The following is an 18,765-nucleotide window of genomic DNA, read 5'->3' as shown; positions in this document are numbered from 1 at the left end:
AACAGAAGGGCTTGCCATAGTCATTTTAGAGAGCAATTGCTGAGCCTTTGAAAGGGTTGCCAGTACCTGCTGCGGACTGCTGTGTGCAGTAAGCATAAAGCTGGACATGAGGCATTTGCTTGTGAAAACAACTGGGACATTATGCTTTCTGTAGAGATTTGTTTAGTTCTTGCAGTACAGTGTTTTCTAGAGAAGACAGTTCCTTCATCTGAGTAGTTTATAAACACAGGGGAGGGCTTACTGGGTGCTGCGAGAGGCATAGTTTCTACTTGACAAGTCACATCTGACTGAGATGCTCTTCAGGAATGGGGACAGTCAGTAAAGTGTGTGGGAGAAAGGCAAGGTGTTGGTACCATGGTCATGGAAACATTTTACCTTCTCCTGGGCCAGATGTGTTTCTGTACAGTATGAAACCTATCAGGAATTTATGGCTTTAAAGAAAATTCCATGAAAATATATAACCCCCAAAGGAGCCTGTGCATATCTATTTTAGGGACAATTTACGAGTAGTCCTCCAGTGTGCAGTCAACATCGTGCTGCACTGTGACTCCCTGTGTGGCTGTGAATTTGTAGAGCTTAGTGAGTGTGTCATTGTTGTGATTCATTCAAGCTTTTCTACCCTCTCTCTGTTTTTTTTTTTTTTTTAAACTCCTCACCAAATTTGAATCCAGGACTTGAAAAAGTGCCAGTTATCTAAATACAGTATCACATTGTGATAAATATAGCCATTGAGATTTTAGATCTATTCACAAAACTTTATTTTAATATTCATAGGAACTTTTTTGGACTGTTATCTGAAAAACTGAGGACCATTTTATCATCAGAACTGACTATTAATTAGGGCATTGTTTCAGAAATAAAAGTTGATCTGCCGCTGAAACTCTATTTGAATATGTATGGTTCCAAGCTTGCTTTGTGTATTTAATAACTTTAGTACTATAATCACTCTGTTTACAATTAAATTTTGGTGAATATGCTAATATCGAATGTAACAGTGGGTGATTTTAGCAAAGGGCAGTGTGGATTTGCATCTTGATGTGCTTTTCAGTTACATCTGCCTTTCATTTAGAATCAAAGGGAAAAGAAATGGCCAGATTATGTAATGATCATGTGCTGATGAACCAGCTTTCTTTCCTCTGTTGCATAGGCTGTTATTACAGTAGGTTTGAGCTGTACTGAAATACAGAGATTTGAACTTTCTTACAGGTTGGCTTTTCTGTGTAGTCATTAGTAGAAACCTCAGGGCTGGAATTGGTTTCATTATTAGAAGATACCTCCAATGTACTTAAGTACTTGTTTAATTGAAATTAGTGTCTGCAGTTCTTTCAAGCACTCACTAACTTATTAAAGCAAGTACTTGTGGTTATCTTATTTTTGTGAGCTTGGGTTCCTTGGTTTAAGAAACTGTCCCTTCCAGAAATTGCCTGCAAAGCAGCAGTAGATTGAGACACCAGTTTTCCTGTTCTCAGAAACTAGGCAATTTCTTGTTGGCTCTTAACTAGAAAATAAGACGGGTTTCCAGGGTACTGGGTCAAACAGGGCCATAGAAGAGTGGTGAAGGGTTTAGATCTCAGACAAAGCTGGCAATTTGTGCTCACAAGGTATTTATGCTATTGAAGCACGTACCAGGAAAAAGCCTTCTTAGGGCAGGGATTGAACCAGCAGAAAAGGCTTTCGGGACGTTTATGACCGCAGGAAGAGGCTCTGTTTATGTGAGGTCAGATGTCCATCTCGGGTGTTGTTCCTCAGAGTCATGTACCTTGCTCTTTGAGACCATGGTCTCTCACTGGGTTTAGGCTGGCTGGCTAGTGTGCCCTGGGATCCACCTGTCTCTGCCTTCCTAGAGCTAACGTTGCCAATGCATGCCATGGGGGCAGCTTTTCCCGTATGTTCTGGGAGTTAAACTTAGGCGTTGGTGCTTTTGTGGCAAATTTGCTGAGAGAAGTTTCTTTTAATGGAAATAGTGTTTCCATATAGTCCATATGCTAGGGGATATATGTATTAAGTTGGTTAATGTTTCTAGGCATATTTATGAGTGGGGTTGCTAAATACGAAGGCTTGTATATGTATGCTTTTCATAATAGGCAATTTCAAGTAAGTTACAGTTGTTTAGACAGTTTCTCTCTTTGTAGCCTTGTCAGGTTCTGACCTCTTGATCCTTTTGCTCTTGACCCTCTGTCTAGTTTTAAGTACAGCATTTTAAAGTGTACCTCTCATTTCTGTCACTTCCGTCTTTGTGACTTTTAAGGAGCAAAGGAATACTAGATTAAGGGATGTCACCCAATTCTAGCAGGCCTCTGTTATCCAGGGGAGTCATTCCAAGATTCCAGGGGACCCTGGAAACCATGCCTGGTCATGCTGCCTATGGACGCTGCTGACCAATGTGTATAATACAGTCCTACTTTATGAGGTGAGTAAAGAAGAGTAATGGCAGTAACCAAGAACAAAGCAGTCAGAGAGGGTCTGATGTGAGGTACCTGTGATTTCCACATCTCAGACATCTGTCTCCTTGTACTCACTGTTCATGTGAGATTAGTGAGATAATGTGAGGCGAGTGACCATTGTGAGGTAGTGGAGAGCTGTTGGCTTGCCTCTTATGTGCTAGCACTGGGATATCACCATCACTTTGTAACTGAGATGGCTCCTGGGACTCATGGGAGGGTAGCATACTTTAGTGTGGTTGAATCACATCCATGGGCGGAGGAGGGTTGGCTCTGCATGCATCCAGTATTCAGAATGGCATGCAGTATTAAATTTTATGAACTGTTTATTTCTGGAATTTTGTGTTTAGAATTTTTGACCTTGTTTGACTGTGGATAGCTGGAAGGATTAATGAGAGATTGCTGTCCTCCTGTGTGTCATCCCACATTTTCATACAGCATTCTTGGTTAACAGAACCACACCTAGCTGACATTTTAATTTTGTTTTGAAATAGCCATAGTTGTTTTTCTGAAGTGGGGGAGCAGAAAATGTTTTTCTGAAGGGATGAACCTCCCCCCCCCCCCCCCCCCCCCCCCCGCCGTGGTTACCTGTGTGGGATGTGGCTTCCCAATTGCAAGTTGTTGCCAGCTGTTGTCCATGTATTCAGTTTTGGGTCATGTTCAAAGTCTGGGAGTTTACTTAAACTCTTCTTTGTGCTGTTGTTCTGAAGCTCACTTTGGTTGTAGCGCCAGCATCTTCTCTTGAACCAGAGGTTTCCTGTGTGTACTACAGTGTTCTGAAGTTTTGAGAATTGTATGTACAGCCTTGTCTATATCCATTTACATTGTGTTGGGAGACAGGAAACCATTTCCCAATTTTGCTGTGGATGTTCTCTTAGGGTTCTGAGTTTTGTTATATGAGTTTTCCTGTATGGTTTGGAGGTATGTAAGAGAGGGATTCAGTCCTCTGAAAGACATCCACCCAACAGGGGATGGAAGCAGGTGCAGAGACTCACACCAAACTTTGGGCACAGCGCAGGGAGTCTTACGGAAGAAGACCGGATAGAAGGACCCAGAGGGGACAGGAGCTCTACAAGGAGACAAGAAAGCCAAAAAATCTGGGCCCAGGGGGAACTGCAGATACTGATGCACTAAACCAAGGACCATGCACGGAGAGAACTTAGACCCCCTGCTCAGATGTATGTAGCAGAGAGGTAGCTCAGTCTTTATGTGGGTTCCTGAGTAAGAGGAGCAGGGGCTGTCTCTGATGTGAACTTGGTTGCCTGCTCTTTGATCACTTCCTCCTGGCTACGCAGCCTTGCCAGGCCACAGAGGAAGAGGATCCAGGCAGTCCTGATGAGACTTGATAAGCTAGGGTCAGATGGCAGGGGAAGAGGACTCCCCTTTTCAGTGGACTAAGGGAGGGATATAAGGGGGGGTGGAGAAGAAAAGAGGGACCGGGAGGGCGCTACAGTCGGGATATATAAAATGAATAAATTTAAACACACACACACACACACACACACACACACAGAGAGAGAGAGAGAGAGAGAGAGAGAGAGAGAGAGAGAGAGAGAAAGATAGAGATTCAGGAAGGCCTCACCAAGCTCAGAGTGTCTCTTCAGAGTTCACCAGGCATAAGATGCTGTTCCCTAGAACTACTTTTAGTGGCATTCCTGATCTTAATCATTATAGTACGTTCCAAGTAGCTGGTTCCAAGAGTAAAACTAAAAACAAAAGCTAATAGTGTTATTTGGAGGTGGGGGGGAGAACACATTTTATTTACCATAAACCTATATGAAGTAAATGCTGAGGCAGATTTTTTATTTATAATACAGTATTTTTATTGCATAGGAAAAGAATTCTAGAAAAAATTTGTCCAGACACTTCAGTTACAGAAGATTTTCAAAGTCATTTAAAAACTGTTTTGATAACTATAAAGAAATAAATGGGAAACTGCTGTGATTTGATAAAGCTGGATGGAGTTTAGAAGAAATCACGTTAGTGCTGGGGCTGATGTGTGGTCAAGTTCATTGAGTTGCCACTGAGATGTGGAAGTTAATATTTTTTCAGTGTTTTGAGTTTTGGTTGCTATGGCTATCACCAAGATTCTGCTGGGCAAGATTTCAGCACTGATTAAAAGCACCTTGAGAGAACTGATCTGAGGAAGTGCCAGCATCTAGTTCCTTTGAAGATGCGCTTTTCACCTCAGAGAAGTTTGAAACTGGGAAAATGCAGTGTTTTTTTTTTTTTTTTTTAAGTTAGATTTAAAGATTTTCTCATCAGTTAATAAAGTATCTGCATTCGGATTCTCTAAAGGAATGGGACTGGTAGAATGAATAGATACTAAAAGGAGGTTTATTAACATGGCTTACAGGCTGTGGTTCGATTAGTTCATCAGTGGCTATCTCCTGATAGAAAGAGAAGCCTGGATGTCTCAGCAGTCCCAGACTGCTGCTGGAGTCCCGGGGAAGTTTCAAAGAGCTTCTGGTCTCTAGTCTGTGTTGGAATCCTGAAGAAGTAGGTTCTAAAGCCAGCGAAGTAATGCCTCAGCAATAGGATAGATGAGCTTGACAGTGATAGTGATGGCAAGCAGACAAAAAGCAAAAGCTTCCATCTTCCATGTCTTTTTATATGGGCTGTCATCTGAAGGTGTGGCTCAGATTTAGAGTATATCTCTCCAACTCAAATAATCCAATCGAGAAAAGCCCTTTGGGCCCTGGAGAGATGGCTCAGAGGTTAAGAGCACTGTCTGCTCTTCCAGAGCTCCTGAGTTCAATTGCCAGCAACCACATGATGGCTCACAACCATCTGTAATGAGATCTGGTGCCCTTTTCTGGTGAGCAAGTGTACGTATAGACAGAACATTGTATACATAATGAATAAATCTTAAAAAACAAAAAGGAAGAATAAAAGAAAAGCCCTTCTTAGGCTTTAGTTGATTCCAGATTTAGTCAGGTTGACAATAAGATTAGCTACCCACAGCATCTTTATTTGCATATATTGAATTCATGCATATATAGTATTAATCGGTGGGAATTTGCTAAAATTTCCAAGCTAATACTGTGTGCGTGTGGGGTGGGGATAAAGTTACAATGACAACCTAGCAGTTACGAGCACATACTGTTCTTGCAAAGGACCTGGGATCAGCTTCCAGCACCCACGACTCATACCTCCTGGAACTCGAGCTTCAGGGGATCCCGCACCCTAGATTTCTTCAGGTACCCACACAGACAGACACTCATACACATACTTTAAAAACAAGAAATCATTAGTTTTTTAATGTTTATCTTATTTTATGTATATGGTTGTTTTGCCCATGTGTGTATGTGCACCACATGCATGCCTGGTACTGGAGGAGACCAGAAGACGGCATGGAATACCTGGAGCTGGAGTTATAGATGGTTGTGAACTACCGTGTAGGTGTTGGAAACTGAACCTTGGACTACTGAAGAGCAGCAACTACTCTTAACAACTGAGCCACCTCTCCAAATCCTAAGAAAATAAACCTTTTAATATAATGTGTATATTTCATGTATCTGGGTTCAAAATGTTACATCTTAATAGATTCTCATTTGAAATAGCCTTCTAAGTGTTGCAGGCCAGTCTGTTTCAGTTGCTCCCTTCTTCTCTCTACTTCATCTCTTCTGCAGCTTTTAGGGAACTGTAGACTCTTAAGGAAATATTTTGAGTTGGTATTTATAAAAAGAAGAATTTGGAATCACACAGCACATGTTTATGTATACGTATAATTATACATAATGTGGTGAGTTATACCTGAGTGCACTTGACGTGCAGAGATGTGCTTTGGTCAAGATTTCCCAACTCGCCACTTACATACTTGGGATCCAAAGCTTTTGGTTCCAGCCATGCTCTCCACCAGGAAAACAGTCTTCCCAGAACATTGTTTTACTTGGGCTGGTGAGAAAAGTGAATGAGCAGCTTCTCTAGGGTGTCCAGGGAGAAGGAATACACTGAATGGCCAAGACTTTGCGGAGCCAGTTGATAGTGCGTATCACTTCTCTGCTGAGCCTTTGTCCTCCTTTGTATGTGTATTGTTCCTATTCAGCACCTACTCTGTGCCCAGGTGCCCTTGTCCTTCCCCCTTGTACATACCTAATTGGGATTGTAGTTTCTGTTCTTGTACTTAGCACATCTGTATAGATTTAGGATTCCTTGGCTGCGTTCCTAAGTAGTGTGCATTCTAATTTGCATGCCTTCCCTCAGTTGCACAAAACAGTTCTTGTTTTGTTGTTACTAAGTAGTATTTTAGTCATAGATGATATGCCTCTGGGACTTAAAGTGCTTTCCATAATTGCATAGATTGTTTTATTTATGTTCTCCTCTTCAAAGCTTAGTGACAACCAAATAGGATCCTAGCTGTTCTAGACCAGAATTAGTAGATGCTCTTCTCTTTAGTGTTGAACAGCCCTTGTTGAATAGAAGCCTTCTACAGGGAAATGTTTTGAACACTTCCAAGGTTATAATTGTGAGCAAAGTTGCTTTGTTTTGTATTACAGTGAAAATGCCACGTGCAAAAGCAGCTCAGGCTGGACGACAGGGACCTACAAAGAGGCGCCTTGCAGAGCAGTTTGCTGCTGGGGAGATCATAACCGACATGTCTAAAAAGGAATGGAAGCTAGGGTTGCCTATTGGCCAAGGTGGCTTTGGCTGCATATATCTGGGTAAGTGCATGGTGATCTTTAGTCATCAGTGTAAAGATTCAAATGCTTTTCATGGAATAATTTCTCATTTATGCTATTGCAAGGTGCTGTTGATAATCCGTGTTAATTTAAGATTGTGTGGTTGATTGTAAGTTCATCTTTGACTTATTAGTAGAAGATGGCTCATCTCAGAAAAAGAACAAATACTGTAATACTGTCCCTCATAAGCACAGTATCCTTGGAGTTTTAACATCTCTACATAGTCCAGTCACGCTCTCTTTACAGTGAGAAGAGAGCCGTACCCATCCTTCCTCCTCCACTTCAGCCAGGTTCAGTTTACTGCAACCCTGTCTTTAGCTCATTTTACAGATCTTTACAGCTATGTGTTTTTAAAAATGTCTGTACTTCATTTTAGGCTTGACCTATGTTAGGTACATTAGTTAGCATGCTTATCTTGGGATAGTTAGAACCCTGGTCTTATGTGAATTTACTGAATTATCAACACTAAAAATGGTTTACCTAAAGCTGGCAGTGGTGGCACAGGCCTTTAATCCCAGCATTCGAGAGGCAGAGGCAGGCATGATCTCTTGAGTTTAAGGCCAGCCTGTTCTGTAGAGTCAGGGCTACACAGAGAAACCCTGTCTCAAACATCAAGAACAACAGATTTGCCTAGCTGGGTGTGCTGGTGCAAGCTTTTAATTCCAGCACTGGCTGACAGACAGATCTTTTATCATTTCTAGGCCGGCCAGGGCTACAAAATGAGACCCTTTCTCAAGAAAACAGAACAAAATGAAAAACAAAAAACCTTGTTTGCATGTGCACCTGTCTCTGTTCCTAATAACTCTTGCAAGAATATACTGCAGACCCTGTTTGCTTTGGATGTTTCTCTCTTCCTTTGCATTCTGTGGTTTTACTCTATTCTAATTTTTGTTGTTACAAATTTTGGTTTTTAAGGCTTTATATAGCTGAGGTAGGGCCTGACTGTACTTCTACCTCTAATCTTGATTTAATTACTTAACTTGTTATTTAGTTTCATAACGAATCCTTTACCTTTCTTTTTTCTTTCTTCTCTCTCTCTTTCTCTCTCCTCTCTTTCTTCTTCTTCTTTTTTTTTTTTTTTTTTTTTTTTTGATATATCGCCTCACTATGAACCTGTGAGGCTCAGAGTGCACAGAGATTCTCTGCCTCTGTGTTGCCCAAGTGTTGGAATAAAAGTGTATGATACTATGCCCGTTGAAAAAGTATTTATTTTTGGCACTGGTCAGAAGAAGGAGTTGGATCCCCCAGGACAGGAGTTAGAGGTGTTGTGAGCCACCATGTGGATGGTAGGAATTGAGCCCCAGTCCTCTGGAGGAGCAGCCAGTACTCCTAACCATTGAGCCATCACTCTGAAAGTTTCAAAATTTGTTTTTTAACAGTAGTTTACATAAAATGAAATGTATAGATATTTTTAAAAGGCCACAGATGTAAAATGTATAAAATGACACTACTTAACTTTTCTTTCTTCACATAGTATAAAATGAAACCTTTTTCTTTCAAGCAACATTTGACTTGGGATGCCAGTCTTACAGTGAGGGTTCACATCATCTGTAAACTTGTTAGAACTGCCATTCTTGTATTCCGCCCTACCCATGATTCAGAGACCATGGGGAAGGCTTGCAGTGCCGTTTGAACATACTCTCTGTATGATCGGGTCATACTGGGATTTGAGAGCCATAATAGAAGAGCAGCTGCTTTCACTTGATCGCCAGTTCACTTTATGACAGGGAGCTGTGCTTTGCACTCCTGTTCATGAAACAGCCTACAAACAGCACTTTGCACCATGTCTTGAACACAAGCCTCCTGGTAGAGATTGTACTTCATTAGAATGTCATCCTAATGAGTAGGAATCATAATGAAATAGGCTAAAAAGTTAAAAGTCTTTAAGTAAGTTAAAAATCTTCATGAATCATATAAAGTAGCTGTTCATGGAATGTTCACATTGTTATGATAAAATATCCCAAGTGGGTGTGCCGACAGACATGGTCATTGTGGTTCCTTATTTCAGAGGATTTGGTCCATGCTGTTTTGCTCCACACCCATGTGTTTGGGTAGGGTGTCATGATGGCAGGCACATGTGACAGGAAGCAATGGAAGGCTCCAGCGCAAAAATCACTGATGGCTCCCACCACCCAGTGATCTTTCCAGCCGTGTCCCAGCTCCTAACGTATCTAGAACTTCCCCCAATAGTGCTACCAGCTGTGTCCACTGCCACCTTTTATGGGTTCTTTTATGGGTTAGCTCTCTCTGCCCAATGCAGAGTTCAAGCTTCGGATTTAGAGGAGGTGCTGTGGTCGCTGCAGGACATTGGAGTTCATTAACAAGACTTGTTGCTAAGTAGCTTGTCCCTTTTATCTTCTTAAAATCTGTGTTCCAGCCTCCGTGCTACAGTGTGCTCTTTTATTTCAGTGTCATTGCTTTTGCAACCTTTTGCAAATTTGGAACTTGATTCATGTGTGTTTTGGATATTTTATTTTTGTCATTAGCAGGTGCTGTCAACTCTAAGCATTTTTAATACCTAATGAACAATCTGTGACTTAGGACTTTGCTCCCTGTCTGGAGAGGAGGATTTGCTTGTATCTGTGTGCACTGATACACTGACACTGCCCTGTGTAAGATCAGCAGCAGCAACTGTGCATACTATCTGAAGTGTGGATCTCTCTCCATCTTGATTTTACAGAATGCTACTTTTCTTTTCCAAAGCTGAGTTTAGGGCAGGCCGTGTACATACTTATTCTGTTGACAAGATATAGCTCTTGTCTTCTTTGTGTAGTATGTGCATGTATTGTGGATTAATCATTGCATTTCCTTTCTCTTTTCTCATTTGAGTGTACAGTATTAGTAGGGTGCTGTCTTCATTTTCATGTTTTGTTATAAGATTCTGAACCTGCCTTATTACTAATTCAGTATCTAAGTGCTGCTCCCTGGGGCTGTTCCTGGGGAGCTCAGAGCTCTTCCTTTGCCGAGAGAGTGTTTCAAGAAGCTGGTGTTTCTCCTGTGTCTGAGTGCTGTGGCTGCAATTCTTGTTTGGTTTTCTTCCTTGGTTTCCATTGCCTGTTCTCTCTGTCTGCCTGTCCTCTGTTCTAAGATGAGAGTGCCTTTGGGACCAATCCTAGCATTTCTTTTCTCTCTCTCTCTTCATTCCCAAGGAGTTTTCTTTCAGTGTGAGGCTCTAAATACATAGCCTTTTCATTTAAACTTGCTAGAGACTGAACCTACACCTCACCTATGTATAACATACATGCACTGTCTCACTGAACTAGATCCTCAACATGATAGCTAGTGTCTCTGCTAATCACTGATGAGCTCGAGACTTGTATCTGTAATGGCAGCTAAGGTCTGCATTAGAAGCTTTATGTTACTATGGCAGAAGCACCCTAAGTGGGAGGATTTCATGGTTAGACATTGAGTCTACGGTTGCAGCTCATACGTGAGGGGAACATGGTACTGGCAGGAGTGCATGGTAGAGGACAGCTGTCGCCAGCACAGCAGACCAGGATGTAGACAGTGTAGGTCAGAACTAGGGGCCAGGCCTGTAACTAGCTGTCAGAGGTCCTCAGCCAATAAGCTCCTTGCTTGGGTTAGGCTCCACCTGTTCAAGGGTCACAGCTTCCCGAAGCAGTACCACCAGATGAGAGTAAGTGTTCAAAAGACAAACCTGCTGACATTTAGATTAAAATCATTAATAGCATCTGAACTTGGATATTTAGCAAGCATCTCAAATAAGATACCCCAAAGCACTCTCCCCTGTGTTTTTCATTTGCAGCTTTTGTGCATTTTTCTGCCCAAGCCCTAAAAGCACCTCACTTTTTGTATCTAGTCCATCAAGGTCCTGTTAGCTGCCCTTTCAGTTTTTGATCACTGTTGCTAGTACCACCTTGGCCCTACACAGCTGTCAGGGCCACACTCTGCCCACTGCTTTGCTTGCTTCTGCTCTTGGCCTATACTCAGTTCTCGCAAGCAGCCCAATCAAAGTTGTATCATGCTAGTCCTTTTGGCAAAACCCTGGAGGCTCCACGTCTCAGTTATAGCAGCAGCCCCAACATTGTCTGTTAAGCCCTTATTTATTTCCTGCTGCTTTTCTAGTGGTTCTTCTGCACTTTCTGCGTCATGTTTTCTCTGTATGTGTGGTCTCCTGGCTTTACAAATTCATGTAACACATTCCCCTATTGGGGCCTCTGGTGGAAGTCCATGTGGAATGCTGTTTCTGTGAAGACCCGTGGCTTATACTGCTTCATGGCTTTAGTGATGCTCCAGGCTCCTTTAGCACACTGCAACATTGCCTGTCTCCCTCACTGTTTAAAATTTCCCACCATTTCTCCCATCACATCTGACATACTTTATATTTTATTTGATGTTTACATTTTACTGCTCAAATGATAGCCAGAAGTGGAAGGAAATTAAAATTGTTTTTTTCTGTCCACTTGTAGTTTCTGAAAACTTAGAAAAATGACATAATGTGGGTACTTGTTCTCGTTCTGCATGGCAGTGCCTCAAGTGTTGCTCCGGACTGACCAGTGTCTAGGCCCTCTGCTGCTAGACCTTCTTTCCTAAATAGTTTTCCAGCTGGCTAGACCTAGGGATTCCACCAGTCCTCATCCTTCAGAAATTCACAGTGAATCAGAATACCAAAGGACAGAGGACTTCTGAATGAAAGAAATAGTTTTAACTGTGTATAACAACTTCTTGTAACAACTGATTACACTGAAGGAACCTAAAATTGCTAGATACATTCTACACATGAAGAAAGCCTTAGACTAGGCACAGTGTTGTAATGATGCTCTGAAATGCCATTTGGGAGCTGGGATTCACTCTTTTTTTTTTATAATTTTTTATTTTTTTATTATTAGTTACATTTTATTAACTCTGCATCCCAGCTGCATCCCACTCCCTCATTCCCTTCCAAACCTTCCCTCCCTCATCTCCTCCGTGCCCCTCCCTTAAGTCCACTGATTGGGGAGGACCTCTTCCCCTTTCATCTGACCTTGTTTTATCAGGTAGCTTCAGGACTGGCTGCAAAGTCCTCCTCTGTGGCCTAGCAGGACTGTTCCTCCCTTGGGGGTGGGGAGGTCAAAGAGCCTGCCATTGAGTTCCTGTCAGAGATAGTCCCTGTTCCCCTTACTAGGGAAAACCAATTGGTTACTGAGCTATCACGGGCTTCATCCGAGCAGAGGTTCTAGGTTACATCCATACATGGTCCTTGGTGGAGTGTCAGTCTCAGAAAGACCCCTGTGCCCAGATATATTTGGTCCTTGTGGAGCTCCTATCGGGATTCACTCTTGAGAGGGTCGCAGGGCTGTAGCATTAGTGTCTGTCATGCTGCCTGTGGCAATGCTGCTTGTTCTGATGTGACTGTCTCACTTTTTAAACAGCGGACACAAATTCTTCCAAACCGGTTGGCAGTGATGCGCCCTGTGTTGTGAAAGTGGTAAGAAAATATTGTCCATTCTTTTCTTTTCTCAGTGTAATTGTTATTTATTTTGTAAAGCACCTTTTCGATGGCTAGAGTTAGTTAAACTATAAGGTGGTGCATTGTGAAAAATCTCTCATAAATACTCAGTGAGTTTTGTAGTTTCAAGTAACTTTGATTTGGAATCTTCAGCTCTCCCGAACTGGAGTGACACCATTTGAGTGTCTGAGAGACCCGAGAGGTCTGCAGTAGTGGGAATATCTGTTCCAGCTGTTCACACCAGGTAGATGCGTTTTATATTCATATAAACATCATTGTAACATCATGCTAAGCTAACTTTGTTCTGGACATTTGTTTGTTTATCTTGCCTGCCATCAGTTTTATTCCCTTTCTTGTTCCTCATAAGAGTGTGATCCCCCCACCCCTCACCCCATGCAGTGGTAGAGATTTCTTTGCTGCAGTTAGTTCCATTGGACAGAAGCACACTGTGATTCTAGGCCAGTTGCTGACTGGAGAACTAAGAGGCATGCTTATACTTAATTACTGATTTTGTTTTCTTGTACCTATGCATCTTTTTGTTCCACATTGTTTGTAGCTCTGCCTGCCCTATGTTTGATCTGTGTGAAGACCCTTGTTAAATAAGAGCCAGCGGAGTGGTTGCTGGAGAGCTTAGCCCCATTCCCTGTCCCCATTTTCATAACCTTCTTTTGAAGGTTATGAACTTTGGAGTTAGGAGCACCTCAGAATCTGTCAGTTTGCTTTATTGTATTCAAGTAGAAGTATCTTCAACTCCCTAGGAGCCAAGTATCTTAGACCAGAGTTGTTTGAGTTTTTCTTTCTAATTTGTTTACTTTATGTGTGTTTTGCCTGCATCCATGTCTCTGCACCATGTGAATGCATGGTGCCATTGAAGCAAAAGAGGCCATTGGGTTCCTTGAAGCTGGAGTTACAGATGGTTGTGAGCTGCCAGGTGGCGCGGGGAAGCGATTCTAGATTTTCTGGAAGTGCTCTAACCACTGAGCTATTGATAGCCCTTGTTTTAGTGAAAAATTTGAAGACATTTCCTAGGGAGTGTAATTTTTCAGTAAAATATGTAGCTAATAAATCAGTGTTTGAACACTGTGACAGGCATGTGTGGACCATTGGCAAGCCTCTGGAGAGCGCTTGTGTCCTGTGCTTGAGCCCTGCTCTCATCCTTCAGTTGAATCCCAGGTCTAGAGCATTACCTAAGGGTACTATGAAATATTTGCTGTGTATTTAGGATTATATTTTAAAGGGGTCATGTGTATTTTTAGGATATTGGTCATTTACTATCTTTAGCTCTGCTCCCCCTGGCAGGGTTTCTCTTGTTTATCCCTGGCTGTCCTGAAACTCTCTCTGTAGACCAGGTTGGCCTCAAACTCACAGAGTTCCTCCTGCCTCTGCCTGGTAAGTGCTGGGATTAAAGGTGTGTGCCATCACCGCCTGGCTCATTTACTGCATTTTATTGATGTTTTGGTAGGCATTTGCGCTACTTACAGTATGGGCTACTTTGAACAAACATTCTGTATAAATTCTTGGAATGATGTTTTGATGGAGATGGGCTTTTTCTCTTAGAAACTGAATCACTTGACTATGGAGAGGATACATATTTAATTTTTTAAAGGAATGATGAATGCCTAGGTCATATATTTAAACCTTCATCATTTTAAAAATTTATTTATTTATTATATATATGAGTGTTCTGTCTGCAGGCTACCTGCATGCCAGAAGAGGGCATTAGATCCTAGTATAGATGGTTGTGAGCCACCATGTGGTTGCTGGGAATTAAACTCAGGACCTCTGGAGGGGCAGCCAGTGCTCTTAATCGCTGAGGCATTTCTCTAGCCCTCACATTTAAAATTTTAAAAGAGTTCTGGACATATTTATGTAGTGCCTGTGCTGGCTTTTACGTTGCTAGTGGTTGGTGACAGCTCTGAGGGCTCCAGGGCTGGCTGGAAGTGGCTTTGTTGAGGGTGCTTCCTTCCCAGCCCTTACAGGAGGTAGGTGGTGGTGTCTGCTGCTGTTGCGTTTGCATTTTCTGCACGAACACTATTGAGCCCTTTCTTTATGTGTGTGGTTTTGTGTGATAAGTGCTTCTTCAGTCTCTTCTTTTATCCTTAAGAAGTTATTTTTAATAACTGGGTTGTGTTGCTTTTTATAATTGAGTAGGAAGAGTTATTCTAGATACGTCTTATTTTCAGATATGTATGTTGTAACTCTTTCCTTCTAGTTTATAGTTTACCTGCTCATTTTAAAAATGCTTTGATACATCTTTCCAGCTGACTCATAAGATTTTTCTCCTTTATTCAGTTAATATTCTGTTAATACGGCTTCTGATCCTGAACTAACCCTGTAGCACAGATCCCACTTAGGCAAACTGAGGTCGGCTTGTTCTGTCCTTCTGGAAGTGCTTTGTGAGGACGTTTGTGTTCTTATTTTGAAGGTATCATGGTCTTTTAAGTCTTCCAGAAGTATTTCTCTACTGGACTCTTGTAGTTTCCTTGTTTTGGTGTCAGCTGCCCTGGCTGTTTGGTTCCCAGTGTGCTCCACTGGACCCAAGGACCTCTGGGTGCCCACTTTACGTCTTATATTCTAGCCCGCAGCAGGCAGGTCTTGAGCTCCTCTTGAGTTTGTGAGACTAGAGCTTCTCAGTGTGTGTTCGTAGCCTTAGTCAGCTTCTGCCCTACTTCTGAGTCAGAGCCTGTGTCTGTCCACTGCCACCAGTTCCCTTGCCTCTTGTCCTTCCAGTTTGGAGCTTTGTTTCTCATTGACATTCCTTTTGAACCATTGTGGTTGCTGCCAGGTCCAGGAGTGAGAGTTCTAACTGTGGCGTTAGTCATGTGCATGGGGTTGTGGGCTGTTATCTATGCCTGTCTCCTGTACACAGGAAAGCATGACACCTGTGGGGTGAGGTTAGTCCTGAGTGTCTTCACACGATTCCACTGAGAAGAAAGGAAGCCTCCCATGATTTGTGCGTGACTCAGTGATCATGTGGGTCAAACTGGATCAGGCTCTCAGACCCCTCTGTAGCTGCCTAATTTTATTTTTAGAGCAAAAGTGGGCAAGTTATTTAAGAACTCTAGCTACATTGGTTGCTGTTGTAAAGTTATGTAATCACATGCCAAGCGGTGCTTTCCGTTGGTGTCTTTGGTAAGTCTGTCAGGTGCTCTTTTGTATCCAGATTGAGAACCAGAGGAGACTGTGGAACATTGTGTGCCTTAACTGTGTCAGGTGGGATGATGTCTGCAGACCTGTAGCTTCATTCTGAGGTCCTTTCTCATGCGTCTGCTCTGGGTTTCTACCTCAAAAACTCAGTTACTTCTGACATGCCTGCTTTGTGAATGAGTTCTGGTTACACCAGCTTCTTCATTTGGCATTGGCGTGAATAACATACATATGCGAGTTAGATGCCTCAGCATCTCCAACACACTCCCTCCTGTCCGGGAGTGGTCTCCATTTCTGTTTGGGGACTTCATCCTTGACTGAGGCAAGCAGCTGTGGGATAGCACCCAGTTAGCTTATATTTGCTTCAGAGGCTATGAGTGCACATGCACATATCTGTGCATATGAGAGTAGATGGCCAGAAAGAAGCCGTAAATAAGTAAGTTGGATAATATGAGTAGAAAATATTCTGATTCTTCCCTTGCCCAGCAAACCTAAGAGTTAGTAAGAAATTAGTTCTCTGGGTTATTCTCACCTTTGTGGGAGCAGAGTTGGAAGCCTGAAGAGAGTCTTCAGTTCATGCCACCTAAGAGCTGGTGTTCCATGGTCCTTTGCTTGGAGAACTGATGGGGTCTGTATCTCACAGCCTCCTGGGGAGGACGTTGCCTGATGTTGTGATGAGTGTTCTGGATTTTCAATTCAGACATCCTTTTTTTTTTTTTTTGTAAGAAGGAGAAACTTTATACAGCTTCATTTTTAAATGGCAGCCAGTTGCTTTTGGATGGTGCCATTGAAATATATCACATTTTAATTTTTTTTCCTGTTGTCATCGTCATTTTGACACTTAGAAGTCTTAAGGAAACGTTTAGTGATATTCTAGTTAAAATGTCAGTCCCAATTTCTTTTCTAAAACTTGGCTATTATAGAGTTGGCAAAGTATTTTAGATTTGAAATATGTTAATACAATTTTAGTTCTGAGTTAAGGTATTTTCTCCACAGATAGCTCGTTTCAGCTAGAGCACAGCGCCAAGAAGTAGCTCCTTTACTTTGTCATAATGGAAGCCTATTGGGTAGAAAATGTGTGGAAGTGCTCAGAAAGCCTTCATTACAGTGTCCTGACTTATATGGTTGTTTTGCATTATAAGTTTAATAAATTATTGCTTGAAGGGAACTTGAAAGTTGATTAAAGTTGATATGATGTAAGTTGAAACTGAAGAAATAAAAAATCTTAGACTGTTGGTAATAAGCCAGGAATGGTCTTGGGAAAGCGTCCTTTAAGCTGGAGTTTTATTAATGAGTCATTGTGAAAATCAACCGAGATTCCTTTCCTTTAGTTTTCACGTTCTTCATTTTTACACTGGTTCTGTCATTGGCTTGAAACATTCGCTCATGTTTCTGGAAAGGAGCCACAGGTATGGGAGAGTTTCTTCCTTAGCACATCGATCAGGGGTTTGGCATTCACACGTGTGTGTATGGATCTGATCCTGTGGGGGTTGGTGGCACACTAAGCTCTTGAACAGCGTTCTTCTGAGGCTGAGCTGCAACAAATATGGTGAACTGTTTAGGTTCTTTCTGATTTGCCCATTTGTGGTTTAAATGCTTTCTTATGGCTAGGTCCTGCTTGATTGCAGAGGAGCAGAGGCCTGTAAACACAGTTACTGGAGAAACCTGTTACTCGAATTCCCTCACATCTGAGTTGATAGAACTTTTAATGTAATAAAGGTTTTTGCTGACACCTCAAGGACCAAAATTAACTTCTGTAGTAGTTGAGGTTTCCTCAATGAAGAGGAAGTGGATGGGTGCATTTCAGCATTTGGAGCAGGCATCTCTGCAGTGGGAATGCACACTGTCATGCTGCAGCTCAGGTCTTTGCCAGTTCTAATGAGCTTGGAACCCTAACTCTAGCTGTGCAGATTTTCTGTCTCAAATACCTTGCTCAGATTACTTTAGAAATGTTAGCTTTCATGTTTGAAGTTATCACTGCTTTTAAATCAGTATAAAAACCAAACATTAAGTAAATACTGTTTTGTATCAATCAGTCAGACAAAATTCACTATTTAAAATGCCAACAAAATTATAAGATATTTCTTATTCTTATTTGTTAAACAACATGAAACTCATTATGGGCTATTATCTCTTGTGTAAAATATCCTTTTGTAAATGTTTGCCTCTTTACAAGTAATTTAAATGGTTAATATTTCTGAGATACAAAATAGATATTGTCTAGTAAAGTTGGGGAAAGCAGTTATTTAGCTCCAGTTTCTTTTTGACTTTAAAAGTGGTAGGGTTGTTTGGTCTGAGAAAGAGGAATCATTGTCCGACTGAGAAGGGAGGGCACAACATTTTGGTCGCTGGGGGTGCAGATACATGCCTGTTGTTCCGATAACTATGGAGAACCATGCCAGGGGGAGGGAAAGGAATAGGATCCTGCCCTTAATTGGTTAAGTCAGTTGTTGGAATCTTATTAAACTTCAAGAAATGTCTTGTAGCTTCTGGTGGTGATACACTTAGCATGGTTGCTGGCCTTTGCTTAATAAAGATGAAAATTAGTTTAAACATTTGCCTTAAACTTCTGCAAAGACTGAACTATATTTCTGATATTGTGTAATTTATCACTTAAGAAAGTTGAGCTTAAGAGAAAGGAAGATTATTGTGAGAACATGTAAAATATTTCTAAGGAGTTGAGCTTAATCTTTTAATAGTTTATAAATTTAAGTATCAAAGTTTGTAGGAAAAGTTAGATTTACTCAGTTTAAAGGCTCAAAGACAGTAGTTCAATAATTTTAATTGACTCTTGTATTCTAAGGAACCCAGTGACAATGGACCTCTTTTCACTGAATTAAAGTTCTACCAGCGGGCTGCTAAACCAGAGCAAAGTAAGATACAGTAAACACATTTAACATTGTTTTGTTAAAGGTTTATACGTTTAAATAAGCAGTGTACCTGGCTTTATTTCACATAAGCTGAGCTTAAGTATCACATCTTATGACCCTGTTTTCACTTGATTTATCCATAAATACCATTCACATGATATTTGTATGAAGTCATT

The 18,765-nt window shown here is 41.6% G+C and overlaps 1 protein-coding gene across 2 annotated transcripts in view; it reads left to right on the top strand.

The window, feature by feature from the left end:
• The window catches only part of Vrk1 (VRK serine/threonine kinase 1), a 69,428-nt gene that overhangs the window by 24,357 nt on the left and 26,306 nt on the right, over positions 1 to 18,765 (top strand). For both annotated transcript variants that reach the window (XM_055592977.1, XM_055592976.1), the window contains exons 2-4: positions 6,941 to 7,105; positions 12,496 to 12,551; positions 18,523 to 18,592. In XM_055592977.1, the coding sequence (XP_055448952.1) occupies positions 6,946 to 7,105; positions 12,496 to 12,551; positions 18,523 to 18,592 (286 nt within the window). In that variant the 5' untranslated portion in view covers positions 6,941 to 6,945. The remainder of the gene's footprint in view (positions 1 to 6,940; positions 7,106 to 12,495; positions 12,552 to 18,522; positions 18,593 to 18,765) is intronic.

The sequence above is a fragment of the Psammomys obesus genome, unplaced genomic scaffold (genome assembly GCF_907164565.1).
Source record: "Psammomys obesus unplaced genomic scaffold, mPsaObe1.curated_primary_1811, whole genome shotgun sequence".
Lineage (NCBI taxonomy): Eukaryota > Metazoa > Chordata > Mammalia > Rodentia > Muridae > Psammomys > Psammomys obesus.
This window is presented reverse-complemented; position numbering and strand designations above follow the sequence as displayed.